Source organism: Pinus tabuliformis, chromosome 4_2 (genome assembly GCF_031772625.1).
Source record: "Pinus tabuliformis cultivar Carrire ecotype Pingquan chromosome 4_2, CPIR1, whole genome shotgun sequence".
NCBI classification, from domain to species: Eukaryota; Viridiplantae; Streptophyta; class Pinopsida; order Pinales; family Pinaceae; genus Pinus; species Pinus tabuliformis.
Genome location: NC_142304.1, coordinates 1,028,771,131 through 1,028,797,474, shown reverse-complemented (window position 1 = coordinate 1,028,797,474; position 26,344 = coordinate 1,028,771,131). Strand labels below are relative to the sequence as shown.

Genomic DNA, 26,344 nt, shown 5'->3' with positions numbered 1-26,344 from the left:
TGACTTAGCTCATTCTACAAATGCTCCTTTCTAATGATGATGATGATGTATGATGATCTCTTTATCTTCTATCTTGTTAGACGACTTTCTCCAACCATATAGATTGCTTCTTCGGTTGTCCATATATGCTTCCAATGAAGATGCATGAGCTACTTCCTTTCTATCAGGATGACTGCTACAACCATGTACACTTTCTACTTCAGCTATCCTTCCATGCTTCTATGATGATGTCATCTCTATCTTGCTATAATGCATCCTATCATACTTGTGATGCTTTCTATTCTCTTCTATAACTAAAAAGAACTAAGTGAAGGAGATTATCTCAGTCATAGTAGAGATCTTTCAGTTCCTCCTCCTTTGATTTCTTCTTTTCCGATTCTCCCCTTTCTTCAATAACATGGGCTTCATTTCTTTCCTTTCTCTTCTTGTTGTCCTTCTTGAGTTTGGGACAATTCCTTTTAAAGTGCCCATATTCATCACACACAGCATTGTATTTTTTGACACACCAATCTTCTTCTTTTTTCGAGGATCAAACTTTCCAAACTTTCCTTTTCTCCTGGCGATGGAAGCATATGCTTGAACTTGTTCACTTGATCCAAAATCGCTCTTTGCCTTCAACCTAGTTTCTTCAATCTTACATAATGACCAAATTTCACTAAATGGAGTGGCTTCCTTCTCTCCATAGATACTTGACACAAAGTTTACCCATTCATTAGGTAGTGCATTGAGCACAAAGGTGGGCATTTCTTTATCGGACATTATTTCCCCTAGCTCTTGTAGTTGATCTCTGATTTGAGATACCCTCATGAGGTATGAGGCTACTCCTTCATCCTTAGATACCTTCATTTTGTATAATTCCGTTTTCAATGATATAACTTCTCCTGCAGTGCTTATAGAAAACAATTCTACCAACTTTTCATAGATATCATTCGATATCTCCAACTTTGCTACATAAGGGATGAGGGAATTCCTGATTGATTCTATGAGCCCTTATTTCCCCTTTCATATACTTTGATAGTTCTTGAGCTTGCTCTTGAGATGGTTTAGAAATTGAACACTTAACATATTCAATAACTTCATTCTCTATAAGGATCAAATCTATCCTCTTTTTCCATGCAAGGAAATTCGATGACCCAACCAAATTGTTGCGATCCCTGTAGAATGAAGTCATGTTTATAGTAGATTCAAACATAAATATAAAGATACTTATTTGTCAAGTGAAGATGCTCCTTGATGATGATATCTCCAACTTGATGCCTTCTTGATGATGTTAATAATAGAAGATTCCTTCTTGATGGAGATGTCTTCCTTCAAGTATGCTTGAAATGTGATCCTTTCTTCAATGAGGAGGAGATCACCTTGATTTCTTGATGATGATGGAAATGCTTCTTCTTGCTTTCTTTGGATGTAGAAATGTAGAATATGGAGACTTCAAAATGCTTCGAAAGTGTAGTCCTTTCTTTGAGTGGAGGTAGGGTCCTTGAGGGCTTCTTCTCCTTGTGATGGTGTGATCCTTGAGATGGGTACTCCTCCTTGGTGATCTTGTGCTCGCCCTTGAGTGTCCTTCAATTGGATGATCTTCAAGTTGCCTCTTCTTCTCTTGTCACCTTAACTTTGAAACCATGTTGAGAAATCTAGGGGCAGTTAGATTAGGTCATTTCTCCTACTTTCATAACTGCTCGTGATGTATTTTTAATTAACTTGATTAGCTTCTCCTTTCACTTGATTATTATTATGTTCTTATCATCAAACAACTACCAAACTATGAAGATCAAATAGACAAGAAGAAACAAAATGTAGGCTGCAAGCCAGGGCCAAAACATCTCCTCTTAGGAGGAAAACCCACAAGAATTCTTCTCTTCCTATAGAACTTCAAATGACGAATTCCAAGGCCAAAGACCCTTGTCAAAGACCTCTCCAAGACCAAGTCAAACATCTCCTTCTTGATGAACTTTTCCAACTACTTTGACCTAGCAACTTCCACCAATTTTGACCTTCTAACAACTTCTAGCAACTTCGACTTTCCAGCAACTTCTAGCAACTTCGACCTTTCAACAACTTCTAGCAACTTCCAAAAACTTCATGTTAGTTTTTGTATCATTGGATGTCTTTTAGCCACGAAATTTGGTGGAGAGGTTAGAATACATGAGATCTCCAAAATATAGAAATCGTTTTTGGAAATTCCACCTAGAAATGACTTAATTAAATTATTAACCAGTTTTAAAATATTTTCCAAGTCTAAACTTAGGGAATATGGTTAATTAATCAAAATTAATTAGGTCAAGGTGAAAATCATCTAGAAACTCACACGAATCGACTCCAAGATGATCCTAGCCATTGATTAAGTTTTAATCTTGGTCGTTGGAGTCCCAACAGAAGATTATAAGAAGAAGTTGATGGGCACTTGGAGAAGACACTTTTGCAGTTCGATTTTCTTGGAAAATTGATTTCCAGAGAGTAGCAGCAGCAGTTGCCGGAGAGCCAAAGATCAAAGTAGGGTCAGTGAGGGGCAGAGACAGTGATCCAGAGGAACTTTTATAGATCAAGAGAGGTAGCAACAAGGAGGTCGAGTTATTCGCAGTGATGCAGCGCAGTGGACCACACAACTGCTTCAAAAGAAATTCGATTTTGCTAGGGAGAAATTGGTTTTCAGTTCCAAAGGCTAGGCAGAGGGTCCAGAGTGCTGGAGAAGCGATTTCCTTAGCAGTGACAGGCAGAACGACTTCATTAGAGGCAGTTTAGAGGCTAGACGTCATAGGGTATGCGCAGAGCAGCGTAGAGCGTCCAAGGGGATGAGTTTCTAAAGAGAATATGTGTCGGGGTTGCTTGTGGAAGAAGGGTAATTTCCCTTAAATAATTTTGGCCAAATTTACTTGTTTGGATTGCTAGTTGGGCATCCATAGATTGTACTAAGAATTTCACTATTGCATAATAAAATAAAACCCTCATCCGCTGCACCGATTTTCCTGCATTGTATTTTTCCGAGGATATTTGTCCAAAAATAACGGTGTCATTTGTGTGCTAGTATTTTCTCAGTTTCCAGCGTTATTATTTCCACGGTTTTTATTTGTAAAGGTTGCAGTGAGATTTATCTGATATTTGTCATAGCAGATAAATTGTAAAAAAAAAATAACAATTTGAAAAATAAATTTCAGTTGCTACAATAGAATTCCAGTTGTGGAATTTTCACACTTCAAACTTCTAGAAAGTTCTAGCAATTGCGGCCTTCCACAACAATTTCTTCTGCAACTTCGACTTTGTTGTAGTAAAGTTTCCCTATTATTCGCACATGTGAGAAGATAGAGAATAAACCCAAAAACTTTGTTCTTCTTCCTTCTATCCTTCTTCGCTTGCCTTTTTTCTGCCTCTTCTTTGCTTGGATGATGAGGAATGAGTGAGTGTCAATGGGAGGTTGAGTTCTCTCCTATATATAGTCTTCTTAGGAGGTCGAATTGTTGTCCATGAGGCCAACTTGATCCTTCTTGTAGGCTGACTTGTGTGACAAGGTCTTGGAGGGTTTTTATGACACTTTTGACTATACAAAAATTTTCTTACAAGATACAACATTCCCAAAGGGGTCTTACATGTATGCAAATGACTATTTTGACTTCATAATTCTATGAAAAGGCTAGAAGCACTAAATGGTGCTTGACCTATAAATAAATTTATCTTCAGCATGAAACCCATGCCTCAAGAATGACAATAATAAATTTCTTTTCTCTTTAATATCAAATACATAAAATCATAATTAAAATAGACATTATGAAGACTGAACCTAGTTATATATTTCAACATCTTTTGCTTGACAAAGACTTCCTTCTCCTTCGCTAGGTTTTTCTCCTTCTTCTTAGGGATTTCACTCTCTTTTCTTCCTCCAACTACTGCATATCGAACTTGCTTGAGATGTGCTCCAAATGAGGTCGAGTTGTTGTCTTTATATAGTGGATTCTGCCTCCCAATTAGGTTGACTTGTCTTCCTTGAGGCCGACTTGGTGGAGGAGGCCTAAATGACTTATTTGACACTAAAATAAATTTCTTTCTTGACTGATAAAGACCAAGAAGGGTCTTTTACATAAAGACAAGGACAAAAGCTCTTGACACAAACCCTACAAGCCTACAATGGAGGCTTTGACCTAAAAAAAATAATAAAGCATGAAACCCATGCTTAATAAATAATTTTCTTTCATAATAAAATTTATTTTTCTTTCTTTTGATAAATACATTACATCATGACTCAGATACAATTATGAAGACAGACACTAGTTACATTTTTCAACACATCTTGGACTTGGCCTCCCTATACGAGATCCAAGATCTCCAGAGGATCACAATGGCATTTGTAGGGGGAGTGTTGAGAGCCATGGACCTCCAACCATGCGAAGCATTGATTGCCGCACCATGGGCTTTTTTAGCACCACCACTTGTTTGCTCGTGCCCCAGTTATTCACAGATAATGATGCACTTGGACCATGTTTCCCAATCGGCTACACACTGCACCCAACACTTGGCAGTTGATCTGAGGCCCAGAGTGTTGAAGAATCTAGGGCAAAGTAGTTATGATAGGATTCTTCTAGCAATGATAACAATTTGTGAAGCACTTTTACTTTTCTTGTTAGCTTGATCTTCTTCTTATTATTAGTGTATGTTCTTTTACTTCATCAAACTGCTACCAAAATACAAAGACAAGAACACAAGATATTGGCTCTCTGCCAAGGCAAAACCTCTCTCTCTTAGAGAGGAAAACCCTTTCTCAAATTTCTCTTATTGAAGCTTCTATTGATAAATGCCAAACCCTAGACCCTTGACAAGACTATCCTCCAAGCACAAGTCAAGTCTTTGACCTCCTTCCGGCACTTCCTTCTTCTTCCGGCAACTGATACTAGTTCTAGATATTCTAGCTCTAGAAAAGATATTCCTCTTTTATCCTTAGTGGACTCTTTCACATATGAGGAGTCCCTTATCTCTTACCCAACCGAGCTCTCTCTTGAGATATAGTTGTAGATCTGATATGACAACAGTGCAGCCCTATTTCTTCGCACGTGTGAGGGGATTCCTTAGGTGAATGTCCTCTTCTTCTTCGCTTGAGTGAGCTCCTTCTTCACTTGAGTGAGAGACCTTATAGGCCTATCTATCTAGCCCAAACAACAATATATATATGACAGTAGAGATACCCTTTATATCTTCGCATGTGTGGCTGTAGTTGACCTTAGAACAGTCCTCTAAGGCTTGATATACTTTTTTCTTTCTTCATTGCACTAGAGGCTCCTTCCTTCGCTTCTTTTTCAGCCTTAACTCATCCTTCTATCTTGTTGATTTTAGAGGTGATCATACTTGTCATTGGAGGAGTGGACAACCTCTATATATAGAGATATGTTCCTCCTTTAGGCCGACTTGAGGCCGATTTGTAGACTTGAGGCATACTTATCATTTAAACTTCGGATTGCTTCTTTTAGTGATGTCATTACTTGGAGGAGACTTGTGACTTTGCTTGGAGGAATATCTTTGACTCTAATACATATATATACATGGTGTAACATGCCCTTAAGGGTCTTCAACATTTCTTTTGACTCTTTGAGTTTCCTATAGCACTTTGACATGTGCTAGACCTATCCAATGAGCAAGAAACTCATTGACATAAAAAAATAAATAAATAAATAAAAATATTTCTTTTTGTTTTATAAATACAAAGATCAAAATTACATTTATGAAGACCGAAACTCGTTACATTTTCTTCAACACAGAGGAGGTTCTGTCTTTCCTAGGGAGCCATGGGAGGGCATGTGTCATCTTCTAGCCCTCATTAATGGAGCATCGACTTGATCTTGAGCCACTTGGAGACCCATGAGACCCATTTGGAGCCTACAAGACCCAAATAGGGGTTTGGATATGTTTTGCAGCATGTGGAGAGCATCTCCCTCTTCATCATCATTTTTTAGGTCCTCTCCCACACTTTGAGCACAAGACTTTGAGCACAAGAGGCCTCAACAATAGCATTGGAGAGCACCTTGCATGGATGACATGGGATAAAAGGAGAAATAAAATAATGATTAATGTTTAAGTTGTCTTTGTTGGCTTGTACCCAAGGGTTTGTCACCTTATTTTGACACTTTAGGGGCTTGTTCATTAGAAATTCGAACTACTAGCTCTTGTATAAATACATGAGACTTAGTCTCATTGCAAACCATCATCACTTGGATTTTTGGCCTAGGAAGAGAATTCAGACCTGCAATTTGTGGAATGTTTTGGAGTTTTATGAATGAATTTTGATGTTTGGATATTTTCGCTATCTCTCTTGGAGCTTCTTTTGGGCATTGTGATGGATGGATATATTCTTCATTGTCTTGTAAGTGCTATTTAATGCTATATTTCTGATTTATGATTAATGTCTGATGCATGGAATGTTGTCTCATGGTTTTTAATGTGCCCGAATTAATGAAATTTTTTCTAAATATTGAAACTATTAGGAAATTTTGCATGTGTTACTCATAGATAATGAATGAATGAATATTCCTAGGGGAATTAATGTATTTTATTCCTTGAAACTCCATTAACAAGTGTCATTGAAGTATAAATATCTAGAAGTATTTTGTTCTTGCTTCCATTAAGGGTAGCGAAATTTCTTCTAGGTCTCCTTGAAAAGCAAGGTGTCTATATTGAGATCTTTCATGACTCCTAACTTCCTAATGGCTAGAAACTAGTCTTGAATCCTTGACGATCACCTTTAAATAAAAAATTATCTTTCTTTTCACCTTCTTTTCCTCGTCCCTTTAAGGATAAGGAGGCCTTTGTAGGGCTTGGTGTGAATTCCAATAGAGGAAGAGATTTTAAACTTCGCTTAGATAAGATTCTTCTTTAGTGTCTCCTCTAGGCATCCTCAAGTTTTGAAAGAATTTTGACGGTGGAATCTCCACAAAATTGATGCCCTAGCTTTCACACCAAGAGGGAACCCTAGAAGCTAATCCTTCAACCTGGGGATTTCTTTGAAGACATGTGTTCTAGTATTTGTTGAAGTAAATAATTTATTGTCTCTTCTCCTGTCTACCTTGACCTTAGATGTGCCCATATATTGTCATATATCTCAAACCTAGGTCTTATGTAGGCTCTTTTCCAAGGGGGTTTTTCGTGGAATGTCTTACTAGCTTCTCCCAAAGCTCACACTATTGCCGAACCTTTCCATTGAATGAACCACCTTCCCTCACTTCAATCTACCATAGATACATATCTATCACAAGTGAGTCATATTGAGACTCCTCCCGTCGATGAAAATCTATGAAGAGAAGGGGACTTAGGATGTCGTGACAGTGGGCCTCTGTCCCAAGGTGTTGTTGTGACCTCTAGTTCTTGCCTCTTTACATGGCTTGCTAGTTTGTGGAGCAACAGTTACCACAAAATCTAGCAGCCTGTGCAAAGCATCACTAAGAACGCTAGGTCCAGGGCAACAACAAGATCAACCACCACTATCACCTCAGTGGCCTCTCCCTTGTTGTTTTGTAGTTATATATTATCCCCCCAAGAAAGGCTTCCCCAACAAGACTCAAATGTTAGATGACTAAGGGATCCTAAACTAAGTTGCAGGAAACGTGGCCCTAGGGGTCGTTTCCCAAGGGGAAACGAAACGAAACACGTTTCCCCGTACCGTACGGCCCGGAAACGCGTTTCCAGCCGTACGACCACGTTTCCCGAAACGGAAACGTGGCTGTACGGCCGGAAACGCGTTTCCAGGCCGTACGGGCCACGTTTCCCCAAAAAAACAGTTGTTTTTTAATTTTTTTTTTTTAATTTTTTTAGGGTTTCCAGGATGTTCTAGAATTTAGGGATATGCAATTCATGGTAATGTTAAATTCTTAAAGTAAAAGTGATATTCTCCTTTATTTTTAATTTTCATCCTTTTACTTAATTTTTTAACATTACCATGAAATGACTCAGGATCTTTGAGAGTGGTTTCACCCTCATTGGATTTCATATGGAGAAAGTAGAATTTTAGATCTCACTCAAAATCCAGTAGACTTGTTTGTTTTTCAGGATTTCAGGATTGGAGGGATTGCAATGTTTCCATTGGATTTTATCATGTACTAGGGTATGGAACTTGTATTTAATCAAGAGAACCAAGCCCTCTATGCAGGGGAAACTCCCAATAATCAAGATCATGTAGGGTACTAGGGTATGAAATGTGTATTTAATCAAGTCAGCACTAAGGTCGTTCGACTATGTAGGAGGAGACTCCCAATACAATAGTGGTCCTTCTAAAGAATGGGATGTGGATGCAGAAAATCTTGATTTGGATCTCTCTCTTGCAACCTTATAGTCTTTATTGTACTTGCAGCCTCATATATTAATATAAATAAAGGCTGATTTTGAGATTTGGATATATAATAAAGGTTGCTTTTGGATATTCCGATATTTTTATTTTCATTATGTGATCATTCATGAGTAAATGTGATGTAAATTAAATCGTAATGTTTAAGTGTAATAAATTATAATGTATCATTTATGCTTTATGATTGCACATATATATATATATATATATATATATATATATATATATATTTAAATATTTTCAATATATATATATATATATATATATATATATATATATATATATATATTCGCGTTTCCCCGTTTCCAAAATTTGGGGAGGTCGCGTTTCGTATCGCTTCCCGTTTCGGAAACTCGTACCCGTTTCCCCGTTTCGTGCAACTTAGATCCTAAACCAAATGGCTCTCTAAGGAGCTTGTTAATTTATGTACCCTAGAAAGATCTTCAATAAAGAAAGGCTCAGGGTGAAAAACATAGATGATGGATTGAAGGAATCTACTGGTTAAGCCTAAGACACAAAGATAAGTTTTAAGGATTTTCAAGTTCGCTTTCCCACTAGCCACCATCAATTTATGGATTGTTGTTATAAATTAAGGTTTTAGAGGAATGCACTTTTTACATCATGCAGAAATTATGACAAAAATTTGAAATAACCTATTAAGAGTATTATCAACAATAGGTCCAAGGCTATTGAACTAGTGAAGAGGTAGGTCAACAATAGGTTTTAACGAATGAAAATGCGCAAAATAAAAAACAAACCCTAGGGGTGAAAATGCATGAAATAATAGATTTTTCCTTTCTAAAATTTGTTGTATCCATTCTTCAGGTTCAACTGACCATTGGTTCTCTAGGATTTGGCACCCATACATCCTCATGCCTAGGTAGGGCCATAATGGCCATAAAAGAAAATCAAAGAATATCAAAATGCAAAAGATGGTCGGGACATATATATTAGCACATGGGAAAAAGCCTAGAATGAGCTCTACCTCACCCATTATGGTCATCACCCAATTCTAGAGCAACATACTACTCCTATACCCTTGCATGTCCCAACCCCGATGGGCAATTGGCTACCTCAGCATTAAGGGGTGACACATTGCTTGCTATACATCATACAAAGCAAGCTCTAACCCTTTGAGCTACTAAGAATAATACAATGAAAACCAAGAACAAGTAAAAGGCACACAAGAGGGGTGGAAAAACAAAGGTCGGGTTGGTAACTCATACATCCATGATTGCTCCTTCCTCACATCAATATACTTAGGGTTTGGATCCCTATCATGCTAGTCCCTTTGACCATGGCACTTGGCCATGAAATCTTCTCCCCTACGTTAACATCATTATTCAATAGCACCTATTGATTGAAGTGTGGACTGAGGAAATGTTACCTCACCTTGGGGGCTGGAAACAGCTAATAGTGTTGTCCTTTAGCCACTCCTACCTAAGGAGGAAACACCTTTGGAAGTTCAAGACCTTGAATTTGGAAGGGAAGCTTTGTATGAAGTATTAAATGGTCGTTTTGTATGAAGTATTTTATGGCAGCTAATATTTTTCTTGGACTCCTCTCATCGAGAGGTGTAGGATTGATCTAAAGATCATTTGGATTTCGATAAGTATTCATGAAGATATGAATTTATTTGTGTTATGGGACAATTCGTCAAGGTCGGCCAGCAACCAAATAACGCCCACTTGTGCTCAATGTTTGAGTATAAAAGGAGGTGGCTTGATAGTCATTTAGACACACACTTCACTCTTGATTTCTCTCCACTTTTTTTGGGTTTTAGTGGCAAGAGAAATCTAGGAAGATGAAGCCCTAGACACAGGAGGAAAGGAGTCTAAGCATGAAGCCTGGACGTAGTCATGAAGAGGCCTAATACTGCCCTAGATGCAGTCCTAAAGAGGGTTGTCTAGCCGCAGTCCAAGAAAGGGATATGGCCACTGTAAAGAGGCTCCTATTCACAGCCCTAACCTGCTCATATACGCTGCCCTAAACCTGCTCCTATACGCTGTCCTAACCTACCCTAATACGTTGTTTAAAGGATGCCCTAACCGTAATCAAAAGAGGTTACTTAGCGACAGAAAAGAAGGGAGATCTATCCACTATTTAGGGTAACTTCTATACGCAACAAGGGAGCCCTAATCCGCAGTCATAAGGAGGCCTTAAAGGAGCCCTAGCCGCAGATCTAAGGAAGGGTTATAGAGGAGCCACAACTAATGCAAAATGTGCCCTAGCCGCAGGTATCATCACAGCAAATAGACTTCTATAAATGCTGAAGGTATAAGGTCCTAATACATTGTCCCCATTACGTTGGCCACAGGTCATGAAGAGAGCAGCCTAATCCGCAATCTTCAAGGGTCCTCATCCACTGTCATAATATCCACTGTAGTGAGATCTATACATTGGCCTAATGATAGGAAATACTCAGTCACCCTAACGTTGTCCTTAACACTATGGCCACAGTCAAGGAGGATGCATATGCTGCCTTCTATATGCTACTTGTATACTGCCCTAAGTCACTACAATGGAAACCTAGCAGCAACAATGTTAAAAGACTGTTGTTCTCAAGCCTGGATTATGTATGGTAGCAGTTGTCTCTATATTGAGGGAGAAGTTGTTTGTTTGAACTTGAACTATAGCCTAGCTGCTCTGCTAGGCTGCAAGCCATAGCAAGCAGCTAAGGCTGGTATATGCAGCATAATAATGGTGCAGCATAGTGCACAGTGAGTACAACAGCATAATGATGTGATAGGTGGCAGCATGATGAAGGCAACATGGTGCAGTGTGATGCAGCACAATGGTACATCATCGTAATGATGGGCATGGATGTATAGCAGTAGCAAGAATGTATTGCAGCAGCAGGATGATGATGTATTGTAGCATGCATTTGGGTGCAGCATAGTGCAATGAAGAGCTCAGCATAGTACAACATGAAGAGATGTAGTATAATGATGATTTGGTGCAGCACAGTGTCAGGTATAGCATGATGATTGAGTGCAGCACAGTGAGGAGCGCATGGTGATGGATACACCTTGGATCAGTGGAAGCAGTATGCCTTCTACTCAGCTCAGATCAGCTGCCTCTTATGCTATCTTCTTAGAGAAGATCACTGCTCTTATTTAGATAAGTTAATATGTTGACTTCTAATGTATATGTACTATCTCTCTCTCTCTGCTGAACTATTGAAGAACATATAAGAAGAATTGATCAAGGGTTTCCCCACATTGGGGTTTGTCCCTGGCTAGCGCCACATCTTGTGTCCTCTTGTCTTGGCTTGTCTTGTGCGATTTATGTTTATGTTCTATCTGCAATTTACTATTATGCTGATGTGATTGCTAATCTAGAAAAGATATTGAGCTAATTGGAAAAATTGAAATAAATTGCTCCAAGCGTAGAACATACCTAAAATTAACACGTTTACATTCAAGCTTGGTGCACTTAGATGCAAAAACGATTATTGTACCTAATGATTTGTTGTTCTCTAGACTTTATGATGTGATTGTTTTGGTGGTTCCACTACCATGACCTAGGCACCTTAACTGGAACCCATACCTCCAGAGAAGCATATTGGCACCCACTGGTGTAGCGTTGAGAGCCATGGAACTCCAAGCAGCAACAGAGCATCACACACACCCTTGGGCACCTCCAGCACCCATAGCATTCTGGCATTTTGCCCTATATTTGATGACTTTTTCGGATGATACACTAGGACCCAGCGGGACCCCAATTGACTTAGCACTTTAGAAGGGATGGCAGTTGATCCAAGGCCCAAATGAGGATGGTCTCTACCCTTGAGATATGGGAGGGATAGCACCACCTTGGAAGCCCTCAACGTTGGAGCAGAGATCGACACTATCGCCATTTGAAGACCCATGAGACCACCTTTCTGCCCCAAAATGAAACATGGGGTCCATAGAGGGATATTGATAGAGATCTGAGGGCCAACACTCGGAGGATGATTTTCAAAGGCTTCTACACCTAGCTTGTCACCTAGAAGCCTTAATGCATGCCTCATATATCCCTATGCATGGATGATATCAGCCCTATGGCTCACACATATGGTAAAATCTTTATGTTTTATGTCTGTTGACCACTACCGGTCAACTACCTATGCAGTACCCCCCCTTTTCTTTGCAAAAAGGGGCAGCACTTGATCGACGTGTCCGTGCCAGCCTGCAGTCATCAGCAGCTTGATCATTTTAATTGTAAACCCAGTCTGCATGTATAAATTTGTAAATAATCTTAGCAGATATGAGTCGTTTATGTAAAATTGCCTAGGTGGACCTAACTTTCTAATGATAATCTACGTCCCGGAAGGTTTTTCGTCTCACCGATCTACGATCGGCAGAGTTTTCCTTCAGCCTGACCCCAAAGTCGGGATACATTTTGTTATTAGAACTTTAGGAGAATCCTAGTGTGTTGATCTGCTAGATTATGGTTGTGTCGCAGAAACTGGGTGATTTATGAGGGTCTATGATAAAGGGGTTTTCCCCCTTAAGATGTAAATTGTAAAAGTCATGATGTAATGTGTCTTGAGGGTTGGAAAATGTTGTAAATCCCCTCATGAGTCCTAAGTCCTAGGTCCTAGGTGATGTTTCCAAAGGCTTAATTCGATGATCCATTTAAGAAAATAAATAAATAAAATAATAAAATAAATAAAAATTAAAAAAATGAAATAAATAAAAAATAATAAAAAATTATAAAATAAAGCAAAAACCCTAAATAATAAAATAATAATATTTTGAGTGAATGCATGCAAAATATTATTTTTAATAATAAGTTAACAATTTCGACGGATGAGATTAAGAGATGTCTTGATCCTCATCGACGGTCAAGATCATTTCGTCATGGATCACTCGAACTAGCCGTTGGGATCATTTCCTTTAAATAGGGTCTTAGGGGGTCATTTCAGATCATTGGATCTGTGAGTCTGGTACTGAAGAAGCTCTCTTGTAATCTATTTTCTGGTTAATAAAAGAAGACTTTGGGGTCCAAATCTTGCTGGTGTTACTCTCTGGAAGTGCTGTGAGCTAATTTAGTTTCTGCATATTTTATGTTTCAGCCATTAATAATAGCTTATTGTAGAGTATTGTGAGCACAGGTATCTTGTTCACTTGCTAGGATTTGAGTGGTGTTAGGGTTTCTGAAGTAATGGCAAGTATCTCCATTACTTTTGGGATCTAGCAGCATTTTTTCCCTCTTTACTGATGGTTGTCTTGAGCTGTGCAGAAAACCCTTACTGAAGAAGATTGGTGGGCATTTGGGGAAGTTCTCGGCTGAACCAGCCAACTCCCGCAAGCATTTTTTGCTGAGCCCAATTGGATTTGATCCTGGGTCTATCATTCAGTTTTTTTTTCCTAATTTGCATGAGAGATTTTCTGAAGTTCTTCATAGTGAAAATCTGAAATTTTTTAACAAAAAAAATAAAAATATTTCTGTTCTTATTGCTGAATCTGGCTGTTAAGGGGCCAAAATTTGTAAATTATTCGACTGATCTGGGGTTTCAAATTTTTGCTTTATACAACGTTAATTAGGGTTTTCAGTTTTGGTTTTATGTATATATCATTTTTGGGTGATTTGGTCTATTTCATGTTGCAAAATTGGTAGAAGCTTTCTCTAGATGCAGTGTTGATTGCTTGTTCATTTGCTTGACTGCCCGTCAAAGAATCAGGGCCCAGAAATCACGTATAGAAGGAAGCATATTTCGTTTCAAGGGTTCTGGCTGTCCTGTCACCCAAGTGAAAACATCCTATCTGCCAAAAATCTGTGCTTTTCCTCCTACGCCGTGGCTTTATAGCCTTCAAGAGAAAATTTCAAAGTACACGTGTGGCTGATTTTGACATGCTCAAGTGAAGAAAGGCAATAAAGGAGAATGCATTTATTGTATCCAGCATTAAAGGCTTCGAGTGAAACGGCGGATTAACCAGTTCTATTCGGATCAAGCTCTCAAAATACCCGCGCGCCTCATTTAAATTTCTGTCGTTTTGGTTGCTGGCTTCGAGCAAATAGCGTAAAGTTCTGACGTAGTGGGCACACCGTGAAAACGTCAGACTAGCAAAAGGTTTCGGTGTGGGCATCAACAAAAAGTTGCCACTGCATTCACGCAAGGAACAGGCTCCTTAAGCCACCACCGTCTGTTGGAGTTAATTTCAGAGCCATATCCATTGGCAGGGACAAGTGAGGGTTCTGTATTGTATTTTGGCCTGCGCTAGAACCCGTATTGAGCTATAGGTTTTCTCTGAAACTCAGAGGAACTGATCTCGAGCTTTCGAATTTTTGAAACTAGCGGCAAAGACACTGCAATTTACATGTGGCAGAAGCTTCAGATTCTGATTATGCTAGTGTCGACTTTAGCAAAGTCTTACGGTGTGGGATTTGGTATTCGTTTAGAAACATCAGAGTTGATAGACAGAACAAAGGTATTTCATTGCATGATCAGCGTAGCCGATATCGAGAATCCGTAATCCAACCATGAACTTATTCGAACAAGCTGTTGTGTCATAACGGAGGCCGATTGATATATGTAGTTGGAAGCCCGTGAAGCCATATTATTTCGTGGAGGGCCGAAAGGCCAGCCAGTCATCTCCGCCGACAAAAGAAACTGCTGAATGCATCGAAAGGGAGCACATTCACCCTGTGGATTGCGCCTTAAAGGCATTCTGCATTGACTAAAACTTATTCACGTCAAACGTTTTTCTCCAGGTAAAATTCGATTTATATGAAAGGGCATCTTCAGGTAAGTTTCGTTTCCATCCATCGCCGCCATTGAAGTATCATGCTACGCCACATTAATCCGAGTTACGCATAGCCGTATAGCGTTTTATTAGATGCGTTTCAATTTCAGGCTGCGTGGTTATGTTTAGGATTAGGGTTTCTAGTTAGCGTTTAGTCATAGTTAAAATGTGTCTTTGTAGATTTTATTTTCATTTTAAATAGTTTTTATTTTTATTTTTTTATTATTAAATATAAAATCAAATAAAAAAGGGAAATAAATGAAAGTTTTTTTTATATATTTTGATAGTTCTTTTTTTTTTAGAAATTTAAATTTTTATTTTTTTTAGAATTTAAAAAAAATAAAAAAATAAAAAATAAAAATCTAAGTTTAGGAATTTAATTTTTTATTTAGTTTATTTTGATCAAATAGTTAGATTTTAAAAAAAAAAAAAAAAATTGTGGAAAATTTCCTTGTTTACCAGATCAAGTTGTTCTCGGGAAATATCACGCTGAGATTCAAAATTTGGAATAAATGCTTATTTTAGACAGGTCTGCACATGAATGATCATCTTAAAGATTAGCTGTATCTGGTTAATGATTCATGATTTTGCAAGGCATTCATCTCTTCAAAATTTAAAATCACTAGATATCGTTATTGAAGCTCTGGTCATTATAAGAACTCTGTGTATTTATCGAATATCCTGCATCTATTCTAGTCATTTAATGATAAATGATTGCTACACGTGGTTTACATTTCCGAAATATTTACTAAGTGATCATTTAAAATTCAAACCCATAAGGCACTGGTCTTTAAACTTTTAAATCCATCTAGTGCTTATCATATCGTGTCGCGTGTCTCCCAGCCCAACTGTTTGGCAGTTGGTCTTCATCATCTCATAGGGTCTACCCCCCTTAGCCGTGGGAGACAGGCTTAAACGGAGAGATCGGGGATCAGAGTGACAGCCCCCGGTCTGAGCGTTGTCGTGTCAATCCGCGCGACAACATTTTTTGGCGCCGTTGCCGGGGACAGATTTTTTCTGTTCCTGGAGTTTCATCGACATTCATTTTCTCATCTTTCTCATCTCTCATTTTGAGCTGGCAGATTCAACCTTTGGGGTTATCATTTGGATCTTTTACTGCATTACTTTTCGCCATATCAGTAGCATCTCTTCGTTTTGTTTCTTGTTTGGGTGGCGACTCCATTTTCTCATTTTTCCCAGACAAGAAGCCTTCCTCATATCTGCTTGTGGTTACTTTTTGGATCCTAGATTCAAATTCATTGTTCAAGTGGCGACTCCACTGCTTTCATCTGTTGACTTTCTTGAGCAGAGGTCTCGTTCTATCATCCATTTAATCCCTTATTATTCATTTAAACCATGTCGTTTTACTGACCGTCGCCATGATTTTTCGGAGGAGGCCATTTCTAAATTACCTATTTTCTCGGGTGGTGATTCAATCGCTGTTAGAAGGCATCTAGGCTTGTTTACTCGCATAATGATCATATATTGTAGACCCCCTCAGTTTAATCATGAAGATATCAAGATGCGTCTTTTTGTCTTTTCTTTAGAGGGTGATGCTTTGAATTGGTTTAACAATTTTCCTAAGGATTCTTTCACTTCTTTACAAGACATTGTCAATGCTTTCAAAGATAGATATGGTTATCCAAATAGCTTGCCTTCTGCACCTAAATTGTGCAACAGAAAGAAAGTAATCCTATTAAAGGTCCAGCTGTTGAAGAAAGATTTCAAGATCAGAATGTGTCATCCACCAGTACTATTGCAGATCAAGTCCATGATAGTGGAAAATTAGGGACAAATGACAATGAAAAGGAAGAGCAAAGGCAAATTATACAAGAACTAATGATGCTGGTAAAAAATATGGAGATTAATCAAACTAGTTATGTCAATGATGTGAGAACTTTATGCACCCACCTGGAAAAGCGTAATAGGGAGATGGAGATTATGCAAAATCAGCATGCTAGAGAAATTGAGGCCATAAAGACTAATCATGACACAGTAATTAGTTTCATGCAAAGCAAAATATCAGGCTTAGAGGAAAATATGATGACCATGAAAGCTGATCATGATAGGGAAATTAATTCTATGCAAAACAAGTTATTAACTATGGATGAAGAAATGACTATCATGACGTTCGACCATAATAATCAGTTAGCCACCATGCAAGCAAATCACAAAGAAGAAATAAACTCCATGCAGCATTGCTTGATGGACATAAAGGAAAAGAACGATAAAGTAATAAAAGATATGGAAGAACACCAGGCCAGGCAAATCAGTGATATAAAGGTTGAACACTCTAGTCAGATGGATGCCATTAAAATACAGGTTCAAAAGTTTCAACAATGGTCAGAGGATAAGAGAAACCAGGGGACATCAACAGATCAGGAGCCTTCTCATTTGTTGCAACAAGTTCCATCTTATTATGAGGAGGTCATTGGTTCAATTGAAAGATGGTTAATTGAAGGTGATCCAGATAGACTTAAAAATGATAAAGATCAGATGCAGGATAAAGAAAGACATGTCACGCATATCTCACATACTTCATCTGATAGCTTTGAAACAGAAAGTTACATACAGCCTGCCACAAAGAAAAAGCGCAAGAGAAAGAAAATGAGAAGAAGATTTGATGCATCAGACGGCCGTGAGCAGCTTGATTTTCGGATAGGAAAAAGTCCTACCATATGCAAAATTGGACATGGCACATCCAACAAGCAGCCGACAGATTTGCCTGAAAGCAGGCAAATGCTCAGTATACACTATATTGAACACATCTGATGCCATGGGGCATCCTTTGTATTGTATTTCTAACCCTACTCCTTGTTTTTCCGCATTTTCATTTCTGTTTTAGGATTAGATTTGCTTTTCTAGATTAGTTAATAAATGAAGAGCTTATATCTTTCCTGTGCTTAATGTTATATGATGATTTTTGGACGGACGCTACTTATATTTTATTGTGTGTTGCGTAGATGCAGATTCTGGATTCTCACATTCCTACAGTGCAGCAACGTGTCCCCAAGTAGAGCCAGATGTTGACCACTACCGGTCAACTACCTATGCAGTACCCCCCTTTTCTTTGCAAAAAGGGGCAGCACTTGATCGACGTGTCCGTGCCAGCCTGCAGTCATCAGCAGCTTGATCATTTTAATTGTAAACCCAATCTGCATGTATAAATTTGTAAATAATCTTAGCAGATATGAGTCGTTTATGTAAAATTTCCTAGGTGGACCTAACTTTCTAATGATAATCTACGTCCCGGAAGGTTTTTCGTCTCACCGATCTACGATCGGTAGAGTTTTCCTTCAGCCTGACCCCAAAGCCGGGATGCATTTTGTTATTAGAACTTTAGGAGAATCCTAGTGTGTTGATCTGCTAGATTATAGTTGTGTCGCAGAAACTGGGTGATTTATGAGGGTCTATGATAAAGGGGTTTTCCCCCTTAAGATGTAAATTGTAAAAGTCATGATGTAATGTGTCTTGAGGGTTGGAAAATGTTGTAAATCCCCTCATGAGTCCTAAGTCCTAGGTCCTAGGTGATGTTTCCAAAGGCTTAATTCGATGATCCATTTAAGAAAATAAATAAATAAAATAAATAAATAAAATAATAAAATAAATAAAATTTAAAAAATTAAATAAATAAAAAATTATAAAATAAAGCAAAAACCCTAAATAATAAAATAATAATATTTTGAGTGAATGCATGCAAAATATTATTTTTAATAATAAGTTAACAATTTCGACGGATGAGATTAAGAGATGTCTTGATCCTCATCGACGGTCGAGATCATTTCGACATGGATCACTCGAACTAGCCGTTGGGATCATTTCCTTTAAATAGGGTCTTAGGGGGTCATTTCAGATCATTGGATCTGTGAGTCTGGTACTGAAGAAGCTCTCTTGTAATCTGTTTTCTGGTTAATAAAAGAAGACTTTGGGGTCCAAATCTTGCTGGTGTTACTCTCTGGAAGTGCTGTGAGCTAATTTAGTTTCTGCATATTTTATGTTTCAGCCATTAATAATAGCTTATTGTAGAGTATTGTGAGCACAGGTATCTTGTTCACTTGCTAGGGTTTGAGTGGTGTTAGGGTTTCTGAAGTAATGGCAAGTATCTCCATTACTTTTGGGATCTAGCAGCATTTTTACCCTCTTTACTGATGGTTGTCTTGAGCTGTGCAGAAAACCCTTACTGAAGAAGATTGGTGGGCGTTTGGGGAAGTTCTCGGCTGAACCAGCCAACTCCCGCAAGCATTTTTTGCTGAGCCCAGTTGGATTTGATCCTGGGTCTATCATTCAGTTTTTTTTTCCTAATTTGCATGAGAGATTTTCTGAAGTTCTTCATAGTGAAAATCTGAAATTTTTTAACAAAAAAAAAAAATATTTCTGTTCTTATTGTTGAATCTGGCTGTTAAGGGGCCAAAATTTGTAAATTATTCGACTGATCTGGGGTTTCAAATTTTTGCTTTATACAGCGTTAATTAGGGTTTTCAGTTTTGGTTTTATGTATATATCATTTTTGGGTGATTTGGTCTATTTCAGGTTGCAAAATTGGTAGAAGCTTTCTCTAGATGCAGTGTTGATTGCTTGTTCATTTGCTTGACTGCCCGTCGAAGAATCAGGGCCCAGAAATCACGTATAGAAGGAAGCATATTTCGTTTCAAGGGTTCTGGCTGTCCTGTCACCCAAGTGAAAACATCCTATCTGCCAAAAATCTATGCGTTTCCTCCTACGCCGTGGCTTTATAGCCGTCAAGAGAAAATTTCAAAGTACACGTGTGGCTGATTTTGACATGCTCAAGTGAAGAAAGGCAATAAAGGAGAATGCATTTACTGTATCCAGCACTAAAGGCTTCAAGTGAAACGGCGGATTAACCAATTCTATTCGGATCAAGCTCTCAAAATACCTGCGCGCCTCATTTAAATTTCTGTCGTTTTGGTTGCTGGCTTCGAGCAAATAGCGTAAAGTTCTGACGTAGTGGGCACACCGTGAAAATGTCAGACTAGCAGAAGGTTTCGGTGTGGGCATCAACAAAAAGTTGCCACTGCATTCACGCAAGGAACAGGCTCCTTAAGCCACCACCGTCTGTTGGAGTTAATTTCAGAGCCATATCCATTGGCAGGGACAAGTGAGGGTTCTATATTGTATTTTGGCCTGCGCTGGAACCCGTATTGAGCTATAGGTTTTCTCTGAAACTCAGAGGAACTGATCTCGAGCTTTCGAATTTTTGAAACTAGCGGCAAAGACACTGCAATTTACATGTGGCAGAAGCTTCAGATTCTGATTATGCTAGTGTCGACTTTAGCAAAGTCTTACAGTGTGGGATTTGGTATTCGTTTAGAAACATCAGAGTTGATAGACAGAACAAAGGTATTTCATTGCATGATCAGCGTAGTCGATATCGAGAATCCGTAATCCAACCATGAACTTATTCGAACAAGCTGTTGTGTCATAACGGAGGCCGATTGATATATGTAGTTGGAAGCCCGTGAAGCCATATTATTTCGTGGAGGGCCGAAAGGCCAGCCAGTCATCTCCGCCGACAGAAGAAACTGCTGAACGCATCGAAAGGGAGCACGTTCACCCTGTGGATTGCGCGTTAAAGGCATTCTGCATTGACTAAAACTTATTCACGTCAAACATTTTTCTCCAGGTAAAATTCGATTTATACGAAAGGGCATCTTCAGGTAAGTTTCGTTTCCATCCATCGCCGCCATTGAAGTATCATGCTACGCCACATTAATCCGAGTTACGCATAGCCGTATAGCGTTTTATTAGATGCGTTTCGATTTCAGGCTGCGTGGTTATGTTTAGGATTAGGGTTTCTAGTTAGCGTTTAGTCATAGTTAAAATGTGTCGTTGTAGATTTTATTTTCATTTTAAATAGTTTTTATTTTTATTTTTTTTATTATTAAATATAAAATCAAATAAAAAAGGGAAATAAATGAAAGTTTTTTTTATATATTTTGATAGTTCTTTTTTTTTAGAAATTTAAATTTTTTTTTTTTTTAGAATTAAAAAAAAATTAAAAAAATAAAAAATAAAAATCTAAGTTTAGGAATTTAATTTTTGATTTAGTTTATTTTGATCAAATAGTTAGATTTAAAAAAAAAAAAAAAAAAAATGTGGAAAATTTCCTTGTTTGCCAGATCCAGTTGTTCTCGGGAAATATCACGCTGAGATTCAAAATTTGGAATAAATGCTTATTTTAGACAGGTCTACACATGAATGATCATCTTAAAGATTAGCTGTATCTGGTTAATGATTCATGATTTTGCAAGGCATTCATCTCTTCAAAATTTAAAATCATTGGATATCGTTATTGAAGCTCTGGTCATTATAAGAACTCTGTGTATTTATCGAATATCCTGCATCTGTTCTAGTCATTTAATGATAAATGATTGCTACACGTGGTTTACATTTCCAAAATATTTACTAAGTGATCATTTAAAATTCAAACCCATAAGGCACTGGTCTTTAAACTTTTAAATCCATCTAGTGCTTATCATATCGTGTCTCGTGTCTCCCAGCCCAACTGTTTGGCAGTTGGTCTTCATCATCTCATAGGGTCTACCCCCCTTAGCCGCGGGAGACAGGCTTAAACGGAGAGATCGGGGATCAGAGTGACTGCCCCCGGTCTGAGCGTTGTCGTGTCAATCCGCGCGACAACAATGTCTTTGCTAGTGGGTTGGCTTGTAACCCAATTCATCATTGTGATTTTACTTGAGATTTAGGGGCTTTTAGGCCAATTAGGAACTATTCCTCCTCCAATAAATAGAGAGGACATATCGCTTTTCATCATCATCACTTAGACTTGGATATTTCAGCTTCTTTGAGGATTTCAACCTCTTGTTGTAATGGGAAAAATGTGATCTATGGAGCAAAAATCATCTTGAGCATTTGTTCTTGTCTTTGGAGAAGTCTCTTTGGATAAATACTTTGGATTATTTCATGCATATTGTCTTGTAACCTTTTCTACCACAAATTTATGATTTTATGTCTAATGTATGAAATAAATTGATGATATAGTGTAATTTTGTGCCCTAATTTTGTTGAAGATCAATTTATTGGACACTAGGTCCTATCATTGCATGCATTACTTATAGTATAATATGTGAATGGCAATCCCCTTGGTGATCTCATGTTAGCTCTCCCAAGTGACCTTTGATCCCTCACAAAGGTGATAGTTATGGGTTTGATGTTAGGGCATCAAAATAGCCTTACTCCTTTGCAAGATAAAATCAATTTTAAGAACCCATAGACTCCATTGACCCTAGGACTAGGCACCGGCCTTCCTTTTTGGTTATCATCTTAAATTTTTATCCATAAATTTACTCTCTCTCTCTCTCTCTTGATCTAATTCGACCCCTTTTAAGGCCAAGGGGCCAAGCTAGGGCTTGCTGCAAATTCCTAGGGATGAAGAATTTTGGAGTTTCAAGAGTCTAAATATCAAGGGGATAATGGTTGCCACAAAATCACCCCTTTTGGTAGGCATTCACTTCAATTTCGTCAATAAATTTCCTTGCCCTAGTTATTTGCCCTAAGGTAAACCCTAGTTTAGTTTTAGCTTCAACTTGAGGGCTTTTTGAGGGTTTCATGTGCCTTGAACTTGCTAAGACATATTGTGGGAAACCCTTTCTCTTCACCTTGACCTTTGCCCACCCCAACTCTCAAATGACCAATCAAGCCCTAGGTCTTGTGTGTGTAAATTTCACCTCTCTAAGGAAAGGGAATTACTTGAACTCTTTGATTCGAGCCTTGTACTTAAGTTGTGTCTTTTCCTTAGAAGCCCTTAGGTTACCTCATAACTCAAACCTAGAATATCCATTATAGATTGACCATATGACGGGACTCCTCCCATTGGTGAAATTCCATAAAGAGTAGGGGGCTTTGGCTATGGTCACAATGGGCCACTATCCCATTGTTGTCTTTTGGTCTAGTAATAGACTTTTAGGGTACCCCTCTCAAAGACTTGCTAGAATTTGCGGCAACAGGACCACTGCACATCCCCTGTGTCACTTGATACACACCAAGGTTGGTTCTACATTGCATGTGCCCATACTTAGACAAGTATTCTAGACTGAACTCTCATCATGTGTACCTCCTCTAGTCATGAACCTAGTTGATCTATAACTCCTTTTAAAGATCAATGGCTTTAAGAAAGTTATGGTTATGTCATAATGCAATGTTATGTATTAGCTATCATCAAATAAGAAGTTATGAATTGGACTTTACCTAATTTACATAGTGCACATCCTTATCTCCTATGTATTAGGACCTTATTTCATGAAATGAAGTCATCAATGTACTCTTCTTAATTTTTTCTGCATTCCATCATCAGTCGTAGCATTTGCATGTACTGTGGCAGATGATTAATCACTAGCTTCCTTGACAGATCATTATTTGCTAGTGTCACATGTGAAAGCGATGTAAACTTATGAGAACTAGATAATAGGTCCCAAAGATTAGCTTTACAAAATCAAAACCGACCCACCTATAATTCAAAAAAAACTAACCAGTATATCCATAAAAAATTGATCTATATAGGAAAATTTCTAAGATAATGTTTCAATCCATACTTGAGCATAGAACTTTGGAAAGGAATCTCCAGAGCATTGCAGAGGCAACGTAGTGTACCCTGCAGAGAAATTAAAAAATTGAGTCCTGAATCCTCAACTACAATTTTATAATAATAAACGAATCAAAATTAAAACAGACATAATCCTAGTGGAGATGAAATGCAAGTAAAGTTTTATAGATGTTCTTCAGAACAGAAGTCAAATTAAATGACTTTCAGCACAACATAAGACAATGAAAACATGAATACTAGACAATTCTGAAAAAGGCACAGCATACAGGACAGAATTTATATAGACAGGATTTCTATACAGAATGCTGGCAAGAAAACAATACAATAGTATACAATGAAGATTCAAATATGTTCATTTTTCCATTTGTTCTGCATGGTTGTATCCAAAGTCTATTGTGATTTTTCTATCTATTGCACTTTTAAACTTGTAGGGCATGAGCCTTTTCATTTTTTCTCCTTCTTCCAACCTTCATTAGATTAACAGGCCATATAGACTTCCCATTGTTTATATTTTATAGAACAAACCCATATCCATAGAACTGTGACATAGTCATTGGAACAGGGTACCACCATGCAAACTGCCTGGGTTCAAAACCCAGTACCTGTAGAGTGCTTGCTTGTGTGTGTGAGGGTAGGTGTTTGACCTTCTAGAGGTTTCCCTCCATCATGAAAGCAATTTAACACGTCTGACAAGCCAAATTGGTCTAAGTGGATCTTAATGGGATACTGTCCTTTTCATGTTCTCCATAAGATTTGGACTCTTGTAACCTTATCGAAATAGTTAGTTTTCATCACTATGCATTCAGAACTAAACCGTTAGAAATTACAACTTCTTAAAATCCAAGATCTAGGAATGCATAGAAAGTACAAGCATGGAACAAAAAAATAAAAAAAAGAATGATGTCTACTACACCCCATATCATACAAGGTTCCATATTGTGATTTTCATCACATTGATGGACATTTGCAGCTGGTATCTTGAAGTATTGGGCCCACTTGGGGGAATACGTCTTCATGGAGCCCCTTCTCTTCATGGCATTGGATCATTTGATCAAGGTATTTGATTTGGTGGTCTTCTCACCTGTGTTTTCCTTGCTGATCACTTCCTGGGTTGCATATTTGATCATTATGGAGCATGATATCTCATTATGATGTGATTTTGGTATACTTGTTGGATTTGCCGCATCCTGTTCTTAGATGATGATGGAGTCAGGAGGTAGATGTTTCATGATATTTTTGGAGTTTCCCAGTGACTTTTGCATGTGATGCTGTATTATTTTTGTCACTAGGAGGGGGTCTTCTACATGGTCCTCTTGTGTTGGATGTATTGTGGAGACATACTTGATGATTGGACGTGCTATAGTTTCTATTGTCCCCTTATGATGTTGATGACATTGGATGATGTGTGTTGTGGTTGTGCACTTTGCCTTGGTGGGATTTCCCTAGGCGATCTGACTTGTCATTGTAACATTTCCTAGACAACACCTAGGTGGAATGTGCTTGATCATGTTAGTACCATAGAGGATGTACTTTTTTCTAAGTTTGAATTTGAATGAAGGGGTACAACATACTTCTTTGATGATCAAAATTTCTCCAAAGGTTTGATGAGGCATTAATTATGATTCTAGTTCTTTGATGATGCACTCTAGTTTCAAACATAGATGGAGCTTCTATTTTATCAATGTGTAGTTACCATGGTGGTCTTTGCCCAAAGATATAACATATTTCCATTGTACAACATTTGTTGGAATGCAACCCAGCCACCCTCCCCCCAATTGGCACATGTGTTCATGTTAATTTAATCAACTAGTGATTATTGGGAGGTTGAACTATGGTTTTATTTGAGCAACCAATCTTTGTGCACATAGGTGGAGGTTTTGATTTAATGATTCAATTGTTAAATTAATCCATTTGATTACCTTAGAGGTGTTAATTTGGCAACTCAATGACAAATTCCAATCATGGGACTAGATTCCTCTTTTCAAAAGGACCAATTTTGACTTATGAAGCACTTGATTTGGACAAAGGAAAGTATATTTTTGAATTGAAGCCCACATGTGCACAAAAAGACAAGTCAGCCCAAAAGAGAAATTGGACACCTTGGATGACTATAAATACAAGTCAAGTGACCCTCATTTGGACATCATCATGATTATTTTTCTTTCTTTGGTTTGGCTCGCATAGGTTTGAGGTGGTTCGTGGAGATCGGTTCATACAGGTTTGAAATTGCAGGGTCTGAAGCTCGCTCGTGAGATCTAGGGTTTTGGTTTCCAACCGCAGGGATGACACAAGCATATTTAGGTTGCAACCGCAGGCACACAGGCTCGTGAGTGTGGTTTGAGGGTTTTAGTCGCACGAACAAACACTCTCTGCATGTGGTTTGAAACTGGGGTTTGATTTTTCAGTTGACTACAGTTGACCGCAAAATTCGGCAGTTGAGTGCAGGGTTCTGAATCAGAGTTTTGATTATTAGCATTGTTTGGTCCATCTCTTGGATGTTGATTAGTTGATTTTGCTTAATAGTTTTGTGGTTGAAGATATGGATCATTGTACTCTCTCTTTGTTGAGCACTTTATGACAATCCTAATAAGAAGAAGAATTTAAAAGGGTTTTCCCCATAGTGGGTTTTCCTATGGTCTCCAACCAATCCTAGTGTCTCTCCGTGTGAATGTTTTTCTTCTATTGTTCCTTTAAGTTCCACTACATTGATGATGATAT

The 26,344-nt window shown here is 38.1% G+C and overlaps 1 protein-coding gene across 2 annotated transcripts in view; it reads right to left on the bottom strand.

Annotated features, from left to right (window-relative positions):
• LOC149173132 (branched-chain-amino-acid aminotransferase-like protein 2) overlaps positions 1–26,344 on the bottom strand; it is a 381,995-nt gene that overhangs the window by 192,325 nt on the left and 163,326 nt on the right. For both annotated transcript variants that reach the window (XM_089424502.1, XM_089424501.1), the window contains one exon: positions 23,616–23,674. In XM_089424502.1, coding sequence (XP_089280628.1) covers positions 23,616–23,674 — 59 coding nt within the window. The remainder of the gene's footprint in view (positions 1–23,615; positions 23,675–26,344) is intronic.